Source organism: Bombus impatiens, unplaced genomic scaffold (genome assembly GCF_000188095.3).
Source record: "Bombus impatiens unplaced genomic scaffold, BIMP_2.2 scf_0463, whole genome shotgun sequence".
NCBI classification, from domain to species: domain Eukaryota; kingdom Metazoa; phylum Arthropoda; class Insecta; order Hymenoptera; family Apidae; genus Bombus; species Bombus impatiens.
The window spans coordinates 2,218,744-2,235,934 of NT_176882.1; the positions used below are offsets into that span (position 1 = coordinate 2,218,744).

The 17,191-nt window shown below is 29.4% G+C and overlaps 5 protein-coding genes and 1 non-coding gene across 10 annotated transcripts; 5 read left to right on the plus strand and 1 right to left on the minus strand.

Moving 5' to 3' along the window:
* The first annotated feature begins 364 nt into the window (after window positions 1–364).
* On the plus strand, window positions 365–2,653 carry LOC100744302 (NEDD4 family-interacting protein 1-like). Its single transcript, XM_003490632.4, has 6 exons — window positions 365–557; window positions 983–1,129; window positions 1,194–1,334; window positions 1,429–1,552; window positions 1,633–1,818; window positions 1,888–2,653. The coding sequence occupies exons 1-6, from the start codon at window positions 531–533 to the stop codon at window positions 1,989–1,991; spliced, it is 729 nt and encodes a 242-aa protein (XP_003490680.1). The 5' UTR covers window positions 365–530; the 3' UTR covers window positions 1,992–2,653.
* Window positions 2,654–2,985: 332 nt separating this feature from the next.
* Window positions 2,986–3,057, plus strand: TRNAQ-CUG. The gene has a single exon. It is a non-coding gene; the product is annotated as a tRNA-Gln (tRNA).
* Window positions 3,058–3,546: 489 nt separating this feature from the next.
* On the plus strand, window positions 3,547–5,620 carry LOC100744544 (peptidyl-prolyl cis-trans isomerase D). Of its 2 annotated transcripts, XM_033321469.1 has the most exons (7): window positions 3,547–3,561; window positions 3,631–3,786; window positions 3,918–4,055; window positions 4,134–4,432; window positions 4,513–4,647; window positions 4,722–4,976; window positions 5,042–5,343. In XM_033321469.1, exons 2-7 carry the CDS (start codon window positions 3,699–3,701, stop codon window positions 5,258–5,260), a joined length of 1,134 nt encoding a protein of 377 aa, XP_033177360.1. In that variant the 5' UTR covers window positions 3,547–3,561; window positions 3,631–3,698; the 3' UTR covers window positions 5,261–5,343. The 2 variants fall into 2 exon arrangements, with proteins under 2 accessions (XP_033177360.1, XP_003490682.1); XM_003490634.4 differs by lacking the exon at window positions 3,547–3,561 and having other exon boundaries at window positions 3,574–3,786; window positions 5,042–5,620.
* A 240-nt stretch (window positions 5,621–5,860) lies between these two features.
* Window positions 5,861–11,874, minus strand: LOC100744663. 3 transcript variants are annotated; one of them, XM_024368609.2, is made up of 13 exons: window positions 11,767–11,874; window positions 11,377–11,528; window positions 11,046–11,204; window positions 10,864–10,965; window positions 10,603–10,799; window positions 10,278–10,361; window positions 9,868–10,163; window positions 9,614–9,706; window positions 8,908–9,108; window positions 8,235–8,837; window positions 8,019–8,151; window positions 7,718–7,937; window positions 5,861–7,637 (listed from the first exon to the last, which is right to left on the minus strand). In XM_024368609.2, exons 1-13 carry the CDS (start codon window positions 11,777–11,779, stop codon window positions 7,059–7,061), a joined length of 2,832 nt encoding a protein of 943 aa, XP_024224377.1. In that variant the 5' UTR covers window positions 11,780–11,874; the 3' UTR covers window positions 5,861–7,058. The 3 variants fall into 3 exon arrangements, with proteins under 3 accessions (XP_024224377.1, XP_012242714.1, XP_012242715.1); XM_012387291.3 differs by lacking the exon at window positions 9,614–9,706; XM_012387292.3 differs by lacking the exons at window positions 9,614–9,706; window positions 9,868–10,163; window positions 10,278–10,361 and having other exon boundaries at window positions 10,607–10,799.
* A 218-nt stretch (window positions 11,875–12,092) lies between these two features.
* Window positions 12,093–16,834, plus strand: LOC105680947 (probable RNA-binding protein EIF1AD). Of its 2 annotated transcripts, XM_012387296.3 has the most exons (3): window positions 12,093–12,261; window positions 16,242–16,514; window positions 16,584–16,834. In XM_012387296.3, the coding sequence occupies exons 2-3, from the start codon at window positions 16,248–16,250 to the stop codon at window positions 16,782–16,784; spliced, it is 468 nt and encodes a 155-aa protein (XP_012242719.1). In that variant the 5' UTR covers window positions 12,093–12,261; window positions 16,242–16,247; the 3' UTR covers window positions 16,785–16,834. The 2 variants fall into 2 exon arrangements, with proteins under 2 accessions (XP_012242719.1, XP_024224382.1); XM_024368614.2 differs by lacking the exon at window positions 12,093–12,261 and having other exon boundaries at window positions 15,926–16,514.
* Window positions 12,268–16,417, plus strand: LOC100744779 (DNA polymerase subunit gamma-1, mitochondrial). The gene has a single exon (XM_003490636.4). The coding sequence runs from the start codon at window positions 12,314–12,316 to the stop codon at window positions 16,100–16,102; it is 3,789 nt and encodes a 1,262-aa protein (XP_003490684.1). The 5' UTR covers window positions 12,268–12,313; the 3' UTR covers window positions 16,103–16,417.
* Window positions 16,835–17,191: the final 357 nt, after the last annotated feature.

Here is a 17,191-nt window from a genome sequence, read left to right on the forward strand (position 1 = left end):
TTTTAGTTAACCAAATAAACTATACCAATATATATTTATCTATTATTTTCACCAAATTTAATAGCTTTTTCAAAATAATAACATTTAAATAGTATTAACTTGTAATTGCTTACTTCCGCTAACAGGAAAAATTCAGATTTGTTAGATTCCCGTCCTACAACCTAATTCTCAACATCGTCTTATGAATAACCAATCAGAAATTGACTTCAAACTTATAATTATTTTATACAAAATTTGAAATAAATGAATAAAATGATACCTCAAATTAAAAATAAAAATTCTATCAATAAAAGAAATATTTATTAACAAGTAACAGGAAAATATTCAGTATCTGATAAAGGTATGAAAATGATAGGCGTGAAAGTGTAAGGAAATCTAAGTTCACGGCGATACAGCCTTGCCAGCTGTCAGCCATCGATTGTAAGAACTTTTGCTGTCTTAGAAAGCAGCAGTACGTACGAAAACAGTATCTTTTATTTCTTCTACGTAATCAAAATAATATACCGCGCTTCGAATAAATTTCACCAGGAATGGATAGTAATATTCATTACAATATGGTATGTTTCATAAATGATGCTGATCGTAATAAATATTTCAAAGGCTCTAATGAACAATTTACAATTTATCTCTGATTGCCAGAATACCTTTTATTTGGTAAACATATTTCACATGCGTAAAATAATATTTCTATGTATTATAATACACGTTATGCACAAATACTGACATGAAAATGTCGATAAAAACATTGTCCACAATGATCCTCGTTTGTTTCTTGAGAGTGATTTAGTATAAGAGATTAAATAAAATAAAAACAATAAAATAAAAAAAACCTTATACTTTGTTATATTGTTTTAATTACCTCAACACTGGAGATATATAAAAAATAACATTTTTAACCAAAATATAAACAATATTTCATATCTTTAATTATTTGAAATCTTTTATTGATAAAGAATATTAAAGATGAGTAATTTAATTTTAGCCTCCACAAACAAATAGTAACTTAAATGAGGAACCATCATCTCAAAATGAAATACCTACACTAGCTGTGTCTGTATCAGTTATACAAAATGATACAATCAATTCGGGAAACATTGCTGCAGCACAAACTTCAATTGAAGACCGTATGGTAAGATACAAATGTTTTGTTACATTATGGAAAATTATTATTATTAAGGAGATTGTGATTATAGACTGGAGGAGAAGACATTCCACCTCCAAAAGCAGATTTTTCAGCTCCACCACCTTATGAAGTTGCCACAAAATTACCTAGTTATGAGGAAGTACAACGTGAGAAAACATTACAAGGGGAACCTTACCCTCAAATCCACATGGTAATTGATTTAATCACATAGCACTGTTACTAATTAATTACAATATCCTTTTAAAACTAAATATATATTAATCAATTGAATAACATTCTTATAGCCTGAAAATATTAGAACACCAGCAAGGCCTTTAACAATATTGGCTATAGATACTGAAGTTGTAGAAGGAGATCCAGAGAGTACTTTACTTGGCACTGATTTTATGTTCTTTACAGCATTTTTGGGTAAATTGAATAATATATACCTGCATATTATACATATTTCTATTACACTTATATCTAAATAATATATATTCCAATGACAGTTGCATTTTGCTTTAATTGGATCGGATTTTTACTCATGATGTGCTTCTGTCATACAATTGCATCTCGATATGGAGCACTGTCTGGTTTTGGTTTATCTTTGTCAAAATGGACATTTATTGTTAAACATTCCACTGATCTTGCATCGCGTGAAAATTCATGGCTATGGTGGTTGATAATGGGATTTGGTTAGTATTTTGTTATTGACGCTACTTCTAAATATTTACATTAATATATGTGCTACATTTAATTTTTAGGAGTTTTGATTTGTGCACGTGCTATTATTCAATATTTGAACATCAAACGTGGTTGGAGACTACTACCTGGAAGTGCTCAGGAACGCTTACTCTTTTTTTATTAAGCCATTAAACTTGCACTTTTATCTAACTTGGCTTTAGAACAAACAGCATTTCTATCTGGGGTTGTATTTATATAATATATAATCTACACCCTCTAAAAATATATATTACTTAATATTGGCTATGTACTATTCTATTATTAGAAAAAAGCAAAATTAAAGTTATTAAGACTATTTGCCAAATTTGCTTATGTATGAGATAAACAGAGCAAGGTAAAAACAGAAATAAGATAACTTCTGCACACTATTTTATGTATTAGTACCACATAGATAAAATAAACTGTAAATTTTTATTGCTCAAATAGTATGGACAATGCTTTAATGTGAAACATTATTTACATGTTGTTCATTTGTACGAATAGATACACATAAGAATTATTTCGTGACATCTGAGATATATGTAAGTTTATTACATATAAAATTGGAATTATGAGTAAAAGAATTTATTTTGTAAGAAGAAACATATAACCATTGTCCGTAGACAGGTATTGAAGTATAAAAGTTCTAATAGTGATATTGTGTAATACCTTCTAGTACTAGGTAAGCTTCTAGAATTTTGAATATGATCTATATATTGATAATCTGCATTGCTTGTTTGTATATTACTATAATTTATAGAGAGGATCCTTATTGAATTTAAAAATATAAGTTACTCATAAAATATACATATGTGTGGTTATGTATATATGTGTGTATATGTACACACATAAATGTATAAAAGAATTGCTGCGAATCTATATACATTATATGTTATATTGTCAGAAACTTCATTGTTATATACTTATTACAACAATATAAAAAGCTAATATGTCTTATACTTTTTTATCCATTGTTATGTAAATATATTTTTCTATATTAATTTTAACTCAGCTTTAAATTATTATAAAATATGTTACAATGATAAAATATATAAAGCAATCAGTGTCGAGATATAACTAATTTTTTCGATTAAAAATATTTACCTATTATATTATGTAAGTGAAACAATTGCTTCAGAGGTCCCATGGTGTAATGGTTAGCACTCTGGACTCTGAATCCAGCGATCCGAGTTCAAATCTCGGTGGGACCTAAGTTTGTTTTTGCTATTATAATGGGAAAAGAATCCGATAGATTTTTTATGAAATCTTGTAAAATATTACAATAATTCTTCATAATATTTTTCTAAATTCTGTTATCTAAAATAAAAAAGTGAATATTAGAAGTCTACAAATGAGATAACGATAAGTGATACAAGAATTGTTATCGACAGAATATAAAATAGTCATATATAAGATCTGATGTAGATGCAATACCACAGTTAAAGTTTTAATATGTGTTGATAAAGATGCATGTGACATGAAAATGATAAGGAGCTCAAGTGACTCCCCTAAATCGTGGGGCACAAAAAATGTCACGCTTATTCTGTATCTTTGTGTAATATGAATAAAAATCTATATATTCTCTTAATCTTCACTTTAATATTTCGTTTCAGATTTATTGGATTCGTCAATTTTGTTGATAATGCAGAATATAATTTCTAAATTCACCGTTTTGAGTTGTAGGGAGCGCAAACGAAATTAATGATTTTACTAAGGTCGGTATTTCAGTTCGTATAACATAAAATTTCATACGATGTTAACTCTATGCTATAATTCATTTGTAGAATTAGAATTAGCTAGGAAACAAAATTTTGAAAACCTATTTTATATATGGATATATATTAATTAAAATATGGGAGATTCGCTAAGGAATCAGAACAATAACAATAGTAAAAGAAATCCAATCGTGTTTTTAGATATAGCAATTGAATCAGAAAAAGGTAATGTATGAAGATTAGAATTATAAGAGGATATTAGTCAATTTCTAACTTTCAGTGTTTGTATTACTGTTCTGTTTTACATTTCATTTCATTAGAATTTTAAAAATAATTTATATGATACTATGATACAGCTGGAAGAATTGTGATAGAGCTTTTTAAAGATGTTGTACCTCGAACAGCTGAAAATTTTCGTGCACTATGTACTGGAGAAAAAGGTATTGGAATCAATGGCAAAAAGTTACATTATAAAGGATCAATATTTCATAAAGGTATAACAAAAAGGATTAACGTTTTCTAAAGGTAATATAAAATAATATATTTAATCAAAAAAGTTTTGTATCGTTCAGTGTTATCACAGTTTATGGTCCAAGGTGGAGATATAATAAATTTTAATGGTACAAGTGGAGAAAGTATATATGGAACGCAATTTGAGGATGAAAACTTTGTGCTCTCTCATTCATCAGGAGGATTATTGAGCATGGTTAATGAAGGTTATCCAAATAGCAACAGTTCTCAGTTTATAATTACTGTTTCAGCTACGACACATCTAGATAATACTAATGTCGTATTTGGTAAAGTTTTGAAAGGAATGGGTGTTGTATTAGAAGTATCCAGAGCTAAAACAATTCAAGATGTACCAGTTCAGGTTAGCATATATGTTTTATGTAGACATTTTTTGTACCTGGTTTAAATTATTAACAATTATATGAATATTTTTTGTTATAGAAAATACATATATTTGACTGCGGAGAGTTGAAACATAATCAAAATTGGGAATTAGAGGAGAATGATGGTACAGAAGATGTATTTACCCCATGGCCAGAAGATTGGGATTATTCTAAAAATATTAAAAGACAAGATGTAAGGATCTTATTATAGGCATATATGTTTAGAAAAGAATTGCTTTTCTAATGAACATTCATGCATATTTATAGTACAAGTATATAATGGATGTTATTCAGAAGATAAAAGATTCGGGAAATTATTATTTTTTACGAAAAAATTATGTAGATGCAGGCAGGAAGTATAAGAAAGCATTACGCTATTACAAATGGATGATGAAGACAGTAGATGTACCAGATTCTTCCAATGAATCAATAGTGAATACTAAAGTAACTCTATTACTTAATCTTGCAGCTGTTAAATTAAAGCAAAAGAGTCATCGCGAAGCTTTAAAGCTTTGTTCAGAGGTAAGATTTAATTGAATTCAGTATAAGTACTTTAAACTATTGTTTAATAACAATTTTAAATTTAGGTTTTACAAATAAATCAGAATAACAGTAAAGCATTATTTCGTAGAAGTCAAGCATACATGGGATTAAATGAATATGATTTAGGTTTAGCAGATTTACAGCAAGCATTATTAGAATCTCCTAATAATAAAGATATTTTGTTAGAAATTGATAAAGTTAAAAAAGTTATGAATTCCTATTTAGTTATTGAGAGAGCTTCTTGTCAAAAAATGTTTAAATGAAAAAAAGTATTTTATAAAAAAATGTAAATATAAAATTTTTTATATATTTAAAATCATACATACACACATTTTTATATACAATACTAATGTTGTCTAAGAAACATTGTAAAGTAATTGTATGCGTGTTAGCTAAAATTATTTAAATATTTTTTACATAAAAATAGTACTAAATTTGAACATAATTGTTTAGATAAATACTTGTATTTATTTTTAGCTTTCTGATTTAAGCATTTTTATTATCCAATAACAATCTTTGTGTAATGTGTACAAAAGAAACAAAACCATAGTATACTGTAATCACATATGTTGGGAATATTATTGTGAACATTGTTCTGTTAAAAATATATTGTTTTCTATATGCCTTGTTGAACGTTACTAAGTATGAAAGGAACATATGAAGCATACTTATATCACATCAAATATCCATTTTGTATAGCAAACTTTCTTTACATAAATTCGATCACATTTAATTATTTTTTTCATAACTTAAAATAATGTATCAGATGCAAACTTTTATGACATTATAAAAAAGAAATAATGCATGTATAGATTATATACAGAAGTTAATGATATAAAAGTAAATATTGTTATAAACATGTATTCAATGTATATGACTTATTTATTTAACATTGATATTAAGTTCTTAACAATTCTGAGCATTAAAGTGTCTTATGTACGTGACACCTAGCGGACGTATGTCACACAAAATAAATATAAGATATAGTTTTAATAGGAGCTCACATATAGTTTCTTTCATTGTAATAATATTCTTATAGTAGCAGCGATTTATTGTATTTAAATGTTTTTAATAATAAAACTCAAGCAATATACACACATTTAAAAGAATTATTACAGCGCTCTTTGTCATAAACAAAAACTCACGCCTTTTAACAAGTACTTGTTTTCGTTGAAAGATCTTATTTGTTTTAATAACACTGTATACCTATGTAACAAGTTTTAGTTAATATCTACAGTAATTATATGCAGGAGCTTTTGCAATGACTAGATTAAAAATGTTTTCATTACTACCTACATTTTGCAGTAATATTAATTTTTTCTAGGGTTCATAATTTTTAATAAATAGATAAATAAATAAAAAAATAAATGCATAAAAATAATAGCTATCTAGGTAACATTATCCAAGAAATTTTTTAACAAAACTTAAAAAATGTTCTGCTGTTAATAAGGAATGCACTTATATATCAAAATTCTCTCTTGTATTCTTATAAATACTTCAATCTGAGAATTGACAAATAACTTTGGACTTCGTGACATTGAATGCATTGTTTTTCCTGTACAGTAATATTTCTATGATGATCTTTTAAAGAAGGAGCAAAGCTTTTTGTGAGACATTTAACATTCTTAATACACACTTTGTACATCGGTGAACTTTTTAAAAGCCAGATATGTGGACGGAAAAATTTCAAAATTGCTTCAATGATCACGATGCACATCATATAATGAATCAACTTAATGACATGATTATTTAAAATTGTTTTTGATACTTTCTCTTTTTTAAATGTATTTCGTGATAATTCTTTGAATTGTGATGGATTTAATTTTAAAATGTTAGAGACATAATGAAATTAAAAGTATTCAATTTTGTTACCTGAATATAATTAAGACTAGTCTCTGAACCTATGTACAGTGAGTATTTTTAGTTAAAAATGTATTAATTCCATTCATGAGTTAGACTATCTATTGGAATTCACATTTGTTTCTTCCTATTTTTGTTCAAGTCTTTCAACTTTGCACCTTCATTTTATTTTTGCTTATTCTATGTCTCCTCAGATTAAAGTTATTCCTTTTCAATTTCTTCTGAATTGTTTTCCGTTTCCAAATTTGCACAATTTCCTGTTGTAATTTCTGTTTCAATAAAATTGTGTAACTCTTTACATAGTGTTTCTTCACAAACTTCACCGTTTATAACAGCATTATCAATTACATCATATTCATGTTTTACATCATGTTCCACTACGTCCTTGAAATCAGGTTCTATAATCTCCTCACAACTTTTAAACATGTCAGGATGTTCAGTTGAGTTTAATAATTCGGGATTTTCATTAGAGTTTAAGATGTCAGTATTAACTTCATCATCTGTCGTATCAGTAGACTGAGATACTTTTTTTAACACATTATCAATTAAATTAGATGCAAAACTTTTATTCTCATTCCCTTCATGAATTGTTTGATGAATTGGCAAAGTTTGTGGTCTATGTGGTCGTGCATAAGGAAACATATTTTCTTCGCCCGCTGGGGTATGAACTGCCGATATTTCCGTTTGTGTTGCAACACCGTTATCAATAAGATTGGCTTTTGTTTGCATATTCGACATGCATCGTTTTATTTCTGACATAGAATCTTGTAATTGTTGAACCTAATCATATATCAGATTTTTAAATAACAGAAATGTTACTAATATTCTAAAACGGATTACAAAGATATAATTGGTGTTACCTGAGTATGCAACAAATTACATGTTTGTGCTAGATTAGTTACAACGTCTACATTTTGTGCAATATTTTCGTTATCAGTGTTCGTAGAATCTCGATTAGCAGTAGGTTGAAGACTAACAACTTTCTTCCACAATGCATTAATTGCTTGCATTTGTAATAACTGTAATTTATGTTCACTTTCTAACGCAGTTCGAGTAGCTTCCATATCAGTAGAGAGTTTCCTTAAAAAAAGAAGATTTATAAATTATACAATATTTTGAAAACGGTATTACATTTATTTAACGAGAAAATGAAAACCATACTGGATATATTTATTCGTCCTTATCATTTCAATAGTCTTCAATATAGTGGTTGCTTTTTTATTAAGATTCCTAGTATGATATCCTCTCCACATCCTTTGAATACATATTGCTGCTTTCTCAGCTTCATCTTGGTCTATTTTAAAAGTAAAAAATTATTAAGCTTCTTAATTTATTAGGAAGACCTATTTTTATATTTATAAAAAAAAGGAGGGTCACCTTTATTATCTTCCTGTCTTCTTTGAATAGCTCTATGTCGAATGCTATCTAATTTCGCTTGACATACTTCACTATCTTCATCACTACTTTGAGTAGCATTATCTGCATCACCATCTCCATTGCTTTTAATGACACTAGTTTTAATTTTATCATTAGCACTCTTTGGCCTTGGTATATTTCTGCCTAAGTTTGGTGAATTTTTTGTATTTCGTTTTGCAGGCAATGTTTTGCTTTGAACGTAATTATTGATTTTCACACTATGGGGACATTTAGTACTAGTATTTGTAATAATAGGCTTAGCAATATTTGGTTTTCCAACAGCACAATTTGTTGCTGAACTACTTTTTACAAGTGCATTCGCTTTTATAGAAGTAAGATTTGTTTTAGCCATTGGATTTACTGTATTTATTATAGGAATAGCCTTGCCATCTCCATCAGAAATGAGCTTGCTTGGCATTGTAATTTGACAAGGTGATGTTAATTTGCTTGGTGGAGTTTTTGCTAACACTCGAGAAAGACCAGATGGTGGACGAAAATCTGGACTCATTAAAGACTCAGGAACTGGCACTAATTTTGTTGCAGCTTGCAGAGGACTAGATGTTTCTGAAAAGCAAATTTTTAGTTAATACGTTTTTATTTAAGAAATGAAAACTCAGTAATATTCATTATTTACCTTCTGTATCTTGCAAAACAACCGTATTTGGAGTCTTGTTAGCTAAAGTACCACAAAGCATATTTGGATCTAAACTCTGAGTCATCAATGATTCCTGATCTTCACTTAATAAAGTATGGCATGAAGAAACTATAGCATCGGTGTGACAACTAGATACCATTCTATCAGGTGACCTCATTCTCAATGAATTTCTTGATGAACCTAATACCATACCATTCATTTGTATTTGCAACTAATTTCATGTATTGTTATATACTTTATTGTATTTGGGTTCTTTATGACTAACTTCAATAGCAGAAGCATGCAAATAATATCTGACTAAGGACAAACAATATAAAAAGTGTGAACTATGTGAAATATATTTCCAAATCGTCAAATATTAATTTGCTAAACAAATTTTCTAATTAGCATCGTTATCACAACATTGCTCTTTTTTCATTCTCCAAAGTCATTTGCGCTATAAGCTTAAAAACGTAATCACTTAATAACGTACTATATACTAGGCACAGAAGACATAAACATGTGCATTAATCCAAGACAAAATTTGTCCATAATGTACATTTGTACATAATGTATTACATTATTATTTAACTTTTATTTTTGATTAGCTTTCTAAAGTACAGATGATATTTGTCTCAGATTTCTACACATGTCTACAATGCAGTTATAGCCGTGTATGATTAATTTCGATTTTGACTTTGGATACCTTTACAAGGCGAATGGCACACACAGTACTTTGCTTCATAAAATTTTGGTGACTGTAAGCATTTATCTTCATAGTATGTCAACATTGGCGCAACTAGAGAAAATACATTATAACTAGAACATATAGGTGCATGACGACTGGAAAGTGTACATCACTACTAGTCCACGTTTTATCAATGTAACAAGAAAAACTGTACAAAAGTTTATATTATACTTGCAATAATAATGAACGAAATGGAAGATTAATTAACTCACTGGTACGTCTAGGAGAACCTGTCCTGTTATGACTAAGTCTACGCCTAGTAGCTGGAGAAGGACTCATTCCGACGCTACTTAAGCTGTGCACGCTTCCAGTATCACTTTGTTGATTTAATTGCTGTTGATGATGTTGTGCTTTACTCAAAATTAGCCTTAGCTTCCTGTCAGTTTCATTTTCTAGGGATTCACCAGAAAGTGGGCAAACAGATGCTAAATACTGTGCAAGTAATGCATGTTCGCCAACACGGAATTGTCTACCGCGTCCCTGAGAATATAGCCACTCTGCTTTTAAACTGAGTGGCCATCATTTCAAGTAAATTTTAATTCTTCAAAAACTGAATAAAATTATACATGTCTCTATATAAAATTATACATGAAATGACCAATATGTCTATAAAGACACCCACCTTTCAATAGGATCAACATGATAGCCATCAATTGATTTCAAGCTCATACACCAATTGATAACAAAAGGTCGATAGTCAAAACCACTATAAGCTATTTGTTAAGAAGCTATAGCTGTAGGTCTACAGTTAGTATGAATGATTTTGTTTTATGTGTACCTAGCATTCTACAAGCATAATATTTTATTGATAAAGAACAATTCTATGTGATGACATTCAGAATAATAAGAAAATATTTCGTAAAGAAGTTTCTGCTATAGATCACTAATTGACTTCTAAGATCTAAGTGAAAATATTAACTTGAATTATACAATTATAAAAAGGATACATACTGTTACCTGTCATACTGACACATGGATTATTAGCAATTGAAAAATTGACTACATTTTTCAAATTAGCTAAATGTGACATTTCATTCAAATCTGTAATGTTATTGTTTGACAATGTAAATGTTTCTAGAGAAGTAGGTAAATAGCGTTCACATTGCCTTAATGTTATTATGCGATTGTTATGTAAAAACAGTTCCTAAAATACCGTTAGTTTTAATAATATTAGAGTTAAAGATTACATAGTTTCTTATCAATATTACCTTTAAATTTCGTAGATAAGATATGTCTGAAATGTGACTGATGCTATTTTCAGATAAATCTAAATGTTCCAGCTTAGTATTTGTGTGCAAGTGTTCAATAGACTGCAGATTAATAGAATATTATAAAGATCCACCAATTCAGCTATTAGAAGATATATATACCACATTTATATTTATCATACCTTTATATTATTGCCAGCTAAGCAAAGTGTTTGTAAATTTATCATATCCTTTATGCCTTCTATGGTCAAGATACCATTATTTGCTAAATTAAGAGTTACAAGATTATGTAACTTTGATACCCCATACATACGAAGTAATTGATTCCTTACTATTGATAGCTGAAATAAATTAATTATAAATTTTTTAAATAATCGTTTGTTTACTACCTTAAGAAATATGATTGAAATGTATAGGGTAGAATGACAGAAAAAAAGTATAAGGATATATATATATATATAATACAAATACATAAATTTAATTTTACATAACATATTATCATAAACATATTACCTTAGTAATTCTGTGATAAGAATCAAGATTATCGAGACGCTGGAGCTCATTATCGTCAATGATCAATGTGCTGATATCTGCATCTGACGGACAACGAGGAAGTTTCTTCAAACCTTGACCGCTTAGATCGAGTGTATCGCATACTAAGGATTCTAAATAAATTTCATTGTTGTTAATTTAATTAAATAAATATTTAAATTTTAAATAACATAAAATGTCAAAACTGTGCAAAAGTGCAAGACCACAATGAAATTGTACTGTTTTTACGCATATACCAATTAAATTTACAAAACTTGTAAAAAATCGATACGTGTTAAGAATGTTTAGGATATTTGTAAGAAAATAGTTTGTATAAAAATTGTATAATACAAGTATTAAATTTGCACTAACCCGTCGAAGCCATGATGAACACAAAAAACTGGTAGACGCTATGAAGATGTCGTCGTAATCACTATAGTATTTAATAAGAACAGATATTTATAAAGCATAGCAATATTAATTTTAGTTTGTATATATAATTTTATACAGATAACGGAGGAAATAATACCACACTAATATTTTTTCTAATCGTATTTATTTCCATTAATAATATTTTCGTATAACACAGATTTAATATTAATCTTGTAGAATCAATTCTTACTTGATTAAAAGAAGACATTGTAGTTAACATTTAATAATATTACGTTTATAAATTATAGATTTTTCAATCACGATAAACGATGCTTATACGAACTATTTTGAAATTGCGCGTACGAGAATCAAATATGGCGATCTAAGAGTTCAGAATACTTCTGAAGTTACTTCGTTAATGTTGTTAAATTTATCGTTTAACACTAACTTGCTTAAAATTTGAATTATCTTCTAAAACATAATTGTTAACAATAGGTAAGGTTTTATTTAATACAATTAATTAATTAAGCTTTTTTATGGCATAGTAATGAAGTCACGTGTTAACATTGCTATGAAATTACAAAAGATTGTACGAAGTAAATTAATAATGAATCGTTGCATAATTAATATTTGTAATAGACACAAATCTGATATGATAAATCATAACATTAGTGCTAATGAAAGCAAGCGATTTAAAAAAAAAATTATTAGTATCAAGAAATGTGGGCAGCTTCTAACCTTACCAGAGAATATTTCTATGTGTAATCAAAAACATGAAAATGATGTGAATAAAGATTATATAGCTAAAAATTCAGTTGTTTTACCAAATAAATCTCAAGTACGTGTGGAATACGAAGATTTATCCGTTATACCTAAAAATTTTGAACAGAGTTTGTATCCATTAATAGGTAGTGCAAAAAGTAATTATAACAATTCTTTAATAGAACATAAAGATATACAAACATTAGAAAATGAAAATAATCAGAAACAAACTTATAACAAAAGGACTAATGACAATGATGTAAGAACTAACGAAATCAATATGCAAATGCTTCCAAAATCATTATATAAACAAATATTTAAAAATTGTTCTAAACAAGAAAAAATACCAGAGGAAGAAATAGAAGCTATAAAAAACAATTTGCGTTCGTATGGGATAAACACTGAAGATGCAAGTAGACTTCCTGATGTTAATATTAAAATACCTCCTTTAGAAGGAGATAATATTCAAGAACATTTTTATAATATTGCAAATAAACAGATTGAACCTTACATAAAACTTATAAAAAATATTATGAAAGATATTCCTCCAATGCCAAATCAATGGTTATTAAATGAAGGTTGGACAAGATATAGCGTCGATGGAGTACAAAAAGTAGATCATCCACTAGAAGATGCTATTATTTTTGATGTGGAAGTTTGTATGAAAGAAGGACCTCTACCAACACTTGCAACTGCAGTAACTAATGAAGCATGGTATGGCTGGGTATCAAAATCTTTAATAGATGGTTCAAGTAGAAATTTTGAAGGTAAACAGTTTATTATAGATGAACTAATACCAATGGAAAGTACATCTAGCGAAAATGGTGAAAAATTAACTTCTTTCCATAAAAAGCCAAAACTTATAGTTGGTCATAATGTATCATATGACAGAAGTAAAATTAAAGAACAATACTGGTTAAAACATACAGGATTAAGATTTATTGATACAATGTCTCTTCATATATGTATTGGTGGAATTAATAGCTATCAAAGGACAATTTTAAATTCTAAGAAGGATACAGATGAGAAGCTGAATTTACAAATACAAACCTCACTGAATAGTTTAGCAGAAATTCATAAATTTTATTGTGGTTCTGAAATAAATAAAAAATTTAGAGATACATTTGTAGATGGGACTTTGATAAATGTCAAAGAAGACTTCAATTCTTTGATGAGTTACTGTGCAAATGATGTAGTTGCAACTCATAATGTTTTACGCCAATTATTTCCTATCTTTAAGAAAAGATTTCCTCATCCTGTTACTTTGGCAGGGATGTTAGAGATTGGTACAGCATATCTGCCAATAAATTCTAATTGGCAAAAATATTTAAATGAATCAGAGACTACATTTGAAGATCTAAATTATGAAACTAAAGTTATTCTTGCTAAAAGAGCTAATGCTGTTTGTGAACTTATGCATAATGAAAAATATAAAGAAGACTTATGGATGTGGGATGAAGATTGGAGTACGCAAACATTTAAAGTAAAAGCACAGTATTCAAAAACAAAGATTAAGCAAGTATGTAAAGCACAAAAGACAGAAGAGAAGAAAAAGACAGAAACTCAGAGCTATTTAACAGATGACGAAGATGAAGAAGAAGACCCTTTAGAGAAAGAATTTGGTTATTTGATGGAAACAAGAAAGTTTTTACCTTCAAAGTTACGACATATGCCAGGATATCCTGCTTGGTATAGGAAACTTTGTCCTAAGGTAAATGATGAAAACTGGTCTCCAGGCCCTCAAAACATAAGCACTTCTAAACATATTGTTCCAAAGCTCTTAAATTTAACATGGGAATGTTATCCTTTGCATTATGTAAAAGATAAAGGTTGGGGTATATTAGTACCTCATACTAATAATTTAGATATCAAAACTAAAATACCATTAAGACAGCTCTTGGCACACTGTCTCTTTTCTAAAATGAAGGATTTAGTTGTTGAAACAATTTATATGATGTCAACCATTAACAAAGAGGTGCAAAACAATCTACATAAAACTGAATTTTGGCGTAACAAAAAGGAGAAACCTGTAGCTGAGTTACATAACATTTATAAAGGCAGTGCATTTTGGTGCAATGTGGAAATAGATAACTGCTGTTATTTTCTTAAATTGCCTCACAAAGATGGAAAAAGTAATAATGTCGGTAATCCTTTGAGCAAAGATTTCCTAAATAAATTTTCAGAGAATGTATTGGCTAGTTCAGATGCCAGTGCTGCAGAAATTTTGAAAATTGAGAGGATGATTTCATATTGGAGAAATAATAGGGATAGAATTATGTCACAGTTTGCAGTATGGTTTGAAAATTCATATTTACCAAGTAGTGTTAGAAATTCCAGAAAGTCCATGCGTTATGGGGCAATTTTACCCATAGTAGTTGTGTGCGGGACATTGACTAGGCGTGCAGTAGAACCTACCTGGATGACTGCATCTAATGTCCATCCTGAACGTATCGGTTCTGAATTACGAGCAATGGTTCAAGCGCCCCCAGGATATTATATTGTTGGCGCTGATGTTGACAGTCAGGAACTGTGGATTTCATCAATAATAGGAGATGCTTATTATAAAAAAATTCATGGAGCTACGCCGTTTGGCTGGATGACGTTAATTGGTACCAAATCTAACGAAACTGACATGCATAGCGTTACTGCTAAAGCAGTTGGAATTTCCAGGAACCAAGCCAAAATCATTAATTATGCTAGAATTTATGGTGCGGGTCAAAAGTATGCTGAAACACTCTTGAAACAATTCAATCCTTGTATGACGGATAGCGAAGCTACTTCAAAGTCACGAAAAATGTTTACCATGACCAAAGGCAAAAAGATGTATAGATTAAAACCTGAATATATTGCCGAACATGAAGACAAAGATTATTCGTTGTACGAGGCATACAGAATATCAAAATTATACGGTAAATCATTGTTGGAGGTATTTGAGAAAAGTAGATGGGTCGGTGGTTCGGAATCTGCAATGTTTAATAGTTTGGAAGAAATTGCTCGGAATCCTCATCCTGCTACACCTTTCTTGAACTCTAGGCTAACTACAGCTTTAGAAAATTCAACAAACGACGAAAAATATTTACCCACTAAAGTAAATTGGGTAGTTCAGAGTGGAGCAGTCGATTTCTTACATTTAATGTTAGTCTCGATGAAATGGCTCATGAAAGACAATATAAGATTCTGTTTATCATTTCATGATGAAGTGCGGTACTTGGTACCCTCACGGTATAAGTACAATGCAGCACTTGCTATGCACATTACGAATCTCTTAACTCGATCTTTTTGCGCTTCAAGACTTGGAATGAACGATCTGCCGATGTCAGTAGCATTCTTTTCTTCCGTAGAAGTAGATACTGTTCTGCGTAAAGAACCTGAGAATGATTGTATTACGCCATCGAATCCTTATGGCTTAAAAAATGGTTACGAGGTTCCTTCGGGAGAGAGCTTGGACGTATGGTCTGCTATAGACAAATCTAAAGGTTCTTTAGGATCGTGGCACAATGTAAAACAGCGAATAATTACACCGAATAAAAAATATAAATTAAAAGAAATTAAACCAAAGACTGATGAAGTATAAAATTAATAATCGAATGAAGTAAAACATTACCAATTGTAACGATAAATGATAAAGCTTAGAATTAAAACGATTATATTTTTCATTTTAAAATGAATGAATGAATATAGATATAAAATTCCTATTGGGTTTGATTTTACAGGTTAAAATGTCGAAAGCAACTAAACGTAAACACGTTACCAATGAAATTCAGGATTTGACCATCCCTACCAAGACGCAGTCGATTGTTCGAATAATACAATCGCGCGGTAATAATCTTCACGAAGTTGCTGATCCAGCTGGATCTCAATATCTTGTATCGATGCCGGTGAAGTTTAGGAGAAACATCTGGATAAAACGGGGAGATTTTGTCTTGGTAGAACCAATATCAGAAGGGAATAAAGTGAAGGCTGAGATCGTTAAGATATTAACACGAGTATGGTTAACTGTAAATGCATTTGTACATTAATTACGTAACTTTTTGAGAAACAAATTTATTTACTAGGAACATAAAAAATGGTATCGACAACTAAACTGCTGGCCCAAAGAATTCGATGAAGTCTCCAATTCGAATCAAGAAATAACCGATAGAGAGAATGATAACGAAGAAGACGATCTTTTTGTAAATACAAATAGATTATTGCATAATAGTAATAGGATAGATAAGATTAGTGATACGAGTTCCGACGAATCTGACTCTTGTTAATATTTTTATTATGTCATTGTAAATAATAAAATTATTTATATGTAAGAAAATGAGAATTTGTATATTGAACGATATAATAAATATTTTCTAAAGATATTTGACATGTTATTGTGATATTTGTTGCTAAACGAATTTTGTTTCACCATAATAAAAAAAATATGTCTCCGTTTGACGGAGACGAGTGTTATCGCAAAAATTATCGTTGCATTGTCTGATTAATCTTATCGAGTAGTATGATTTTTGCAATTTGATGCGTGTTCTATCTCCTGTCACAAAATGAAGAGTCCTATTTATATTTAGTGTTTTTACCTCTAATCAATTTAGGGAAGCTCTCCAAAAAACATGTTTGCTACCGGAACGAATGTTTTATTGCTCCTGGAATCTCAAATAAAGGAAGTTTTAAACGC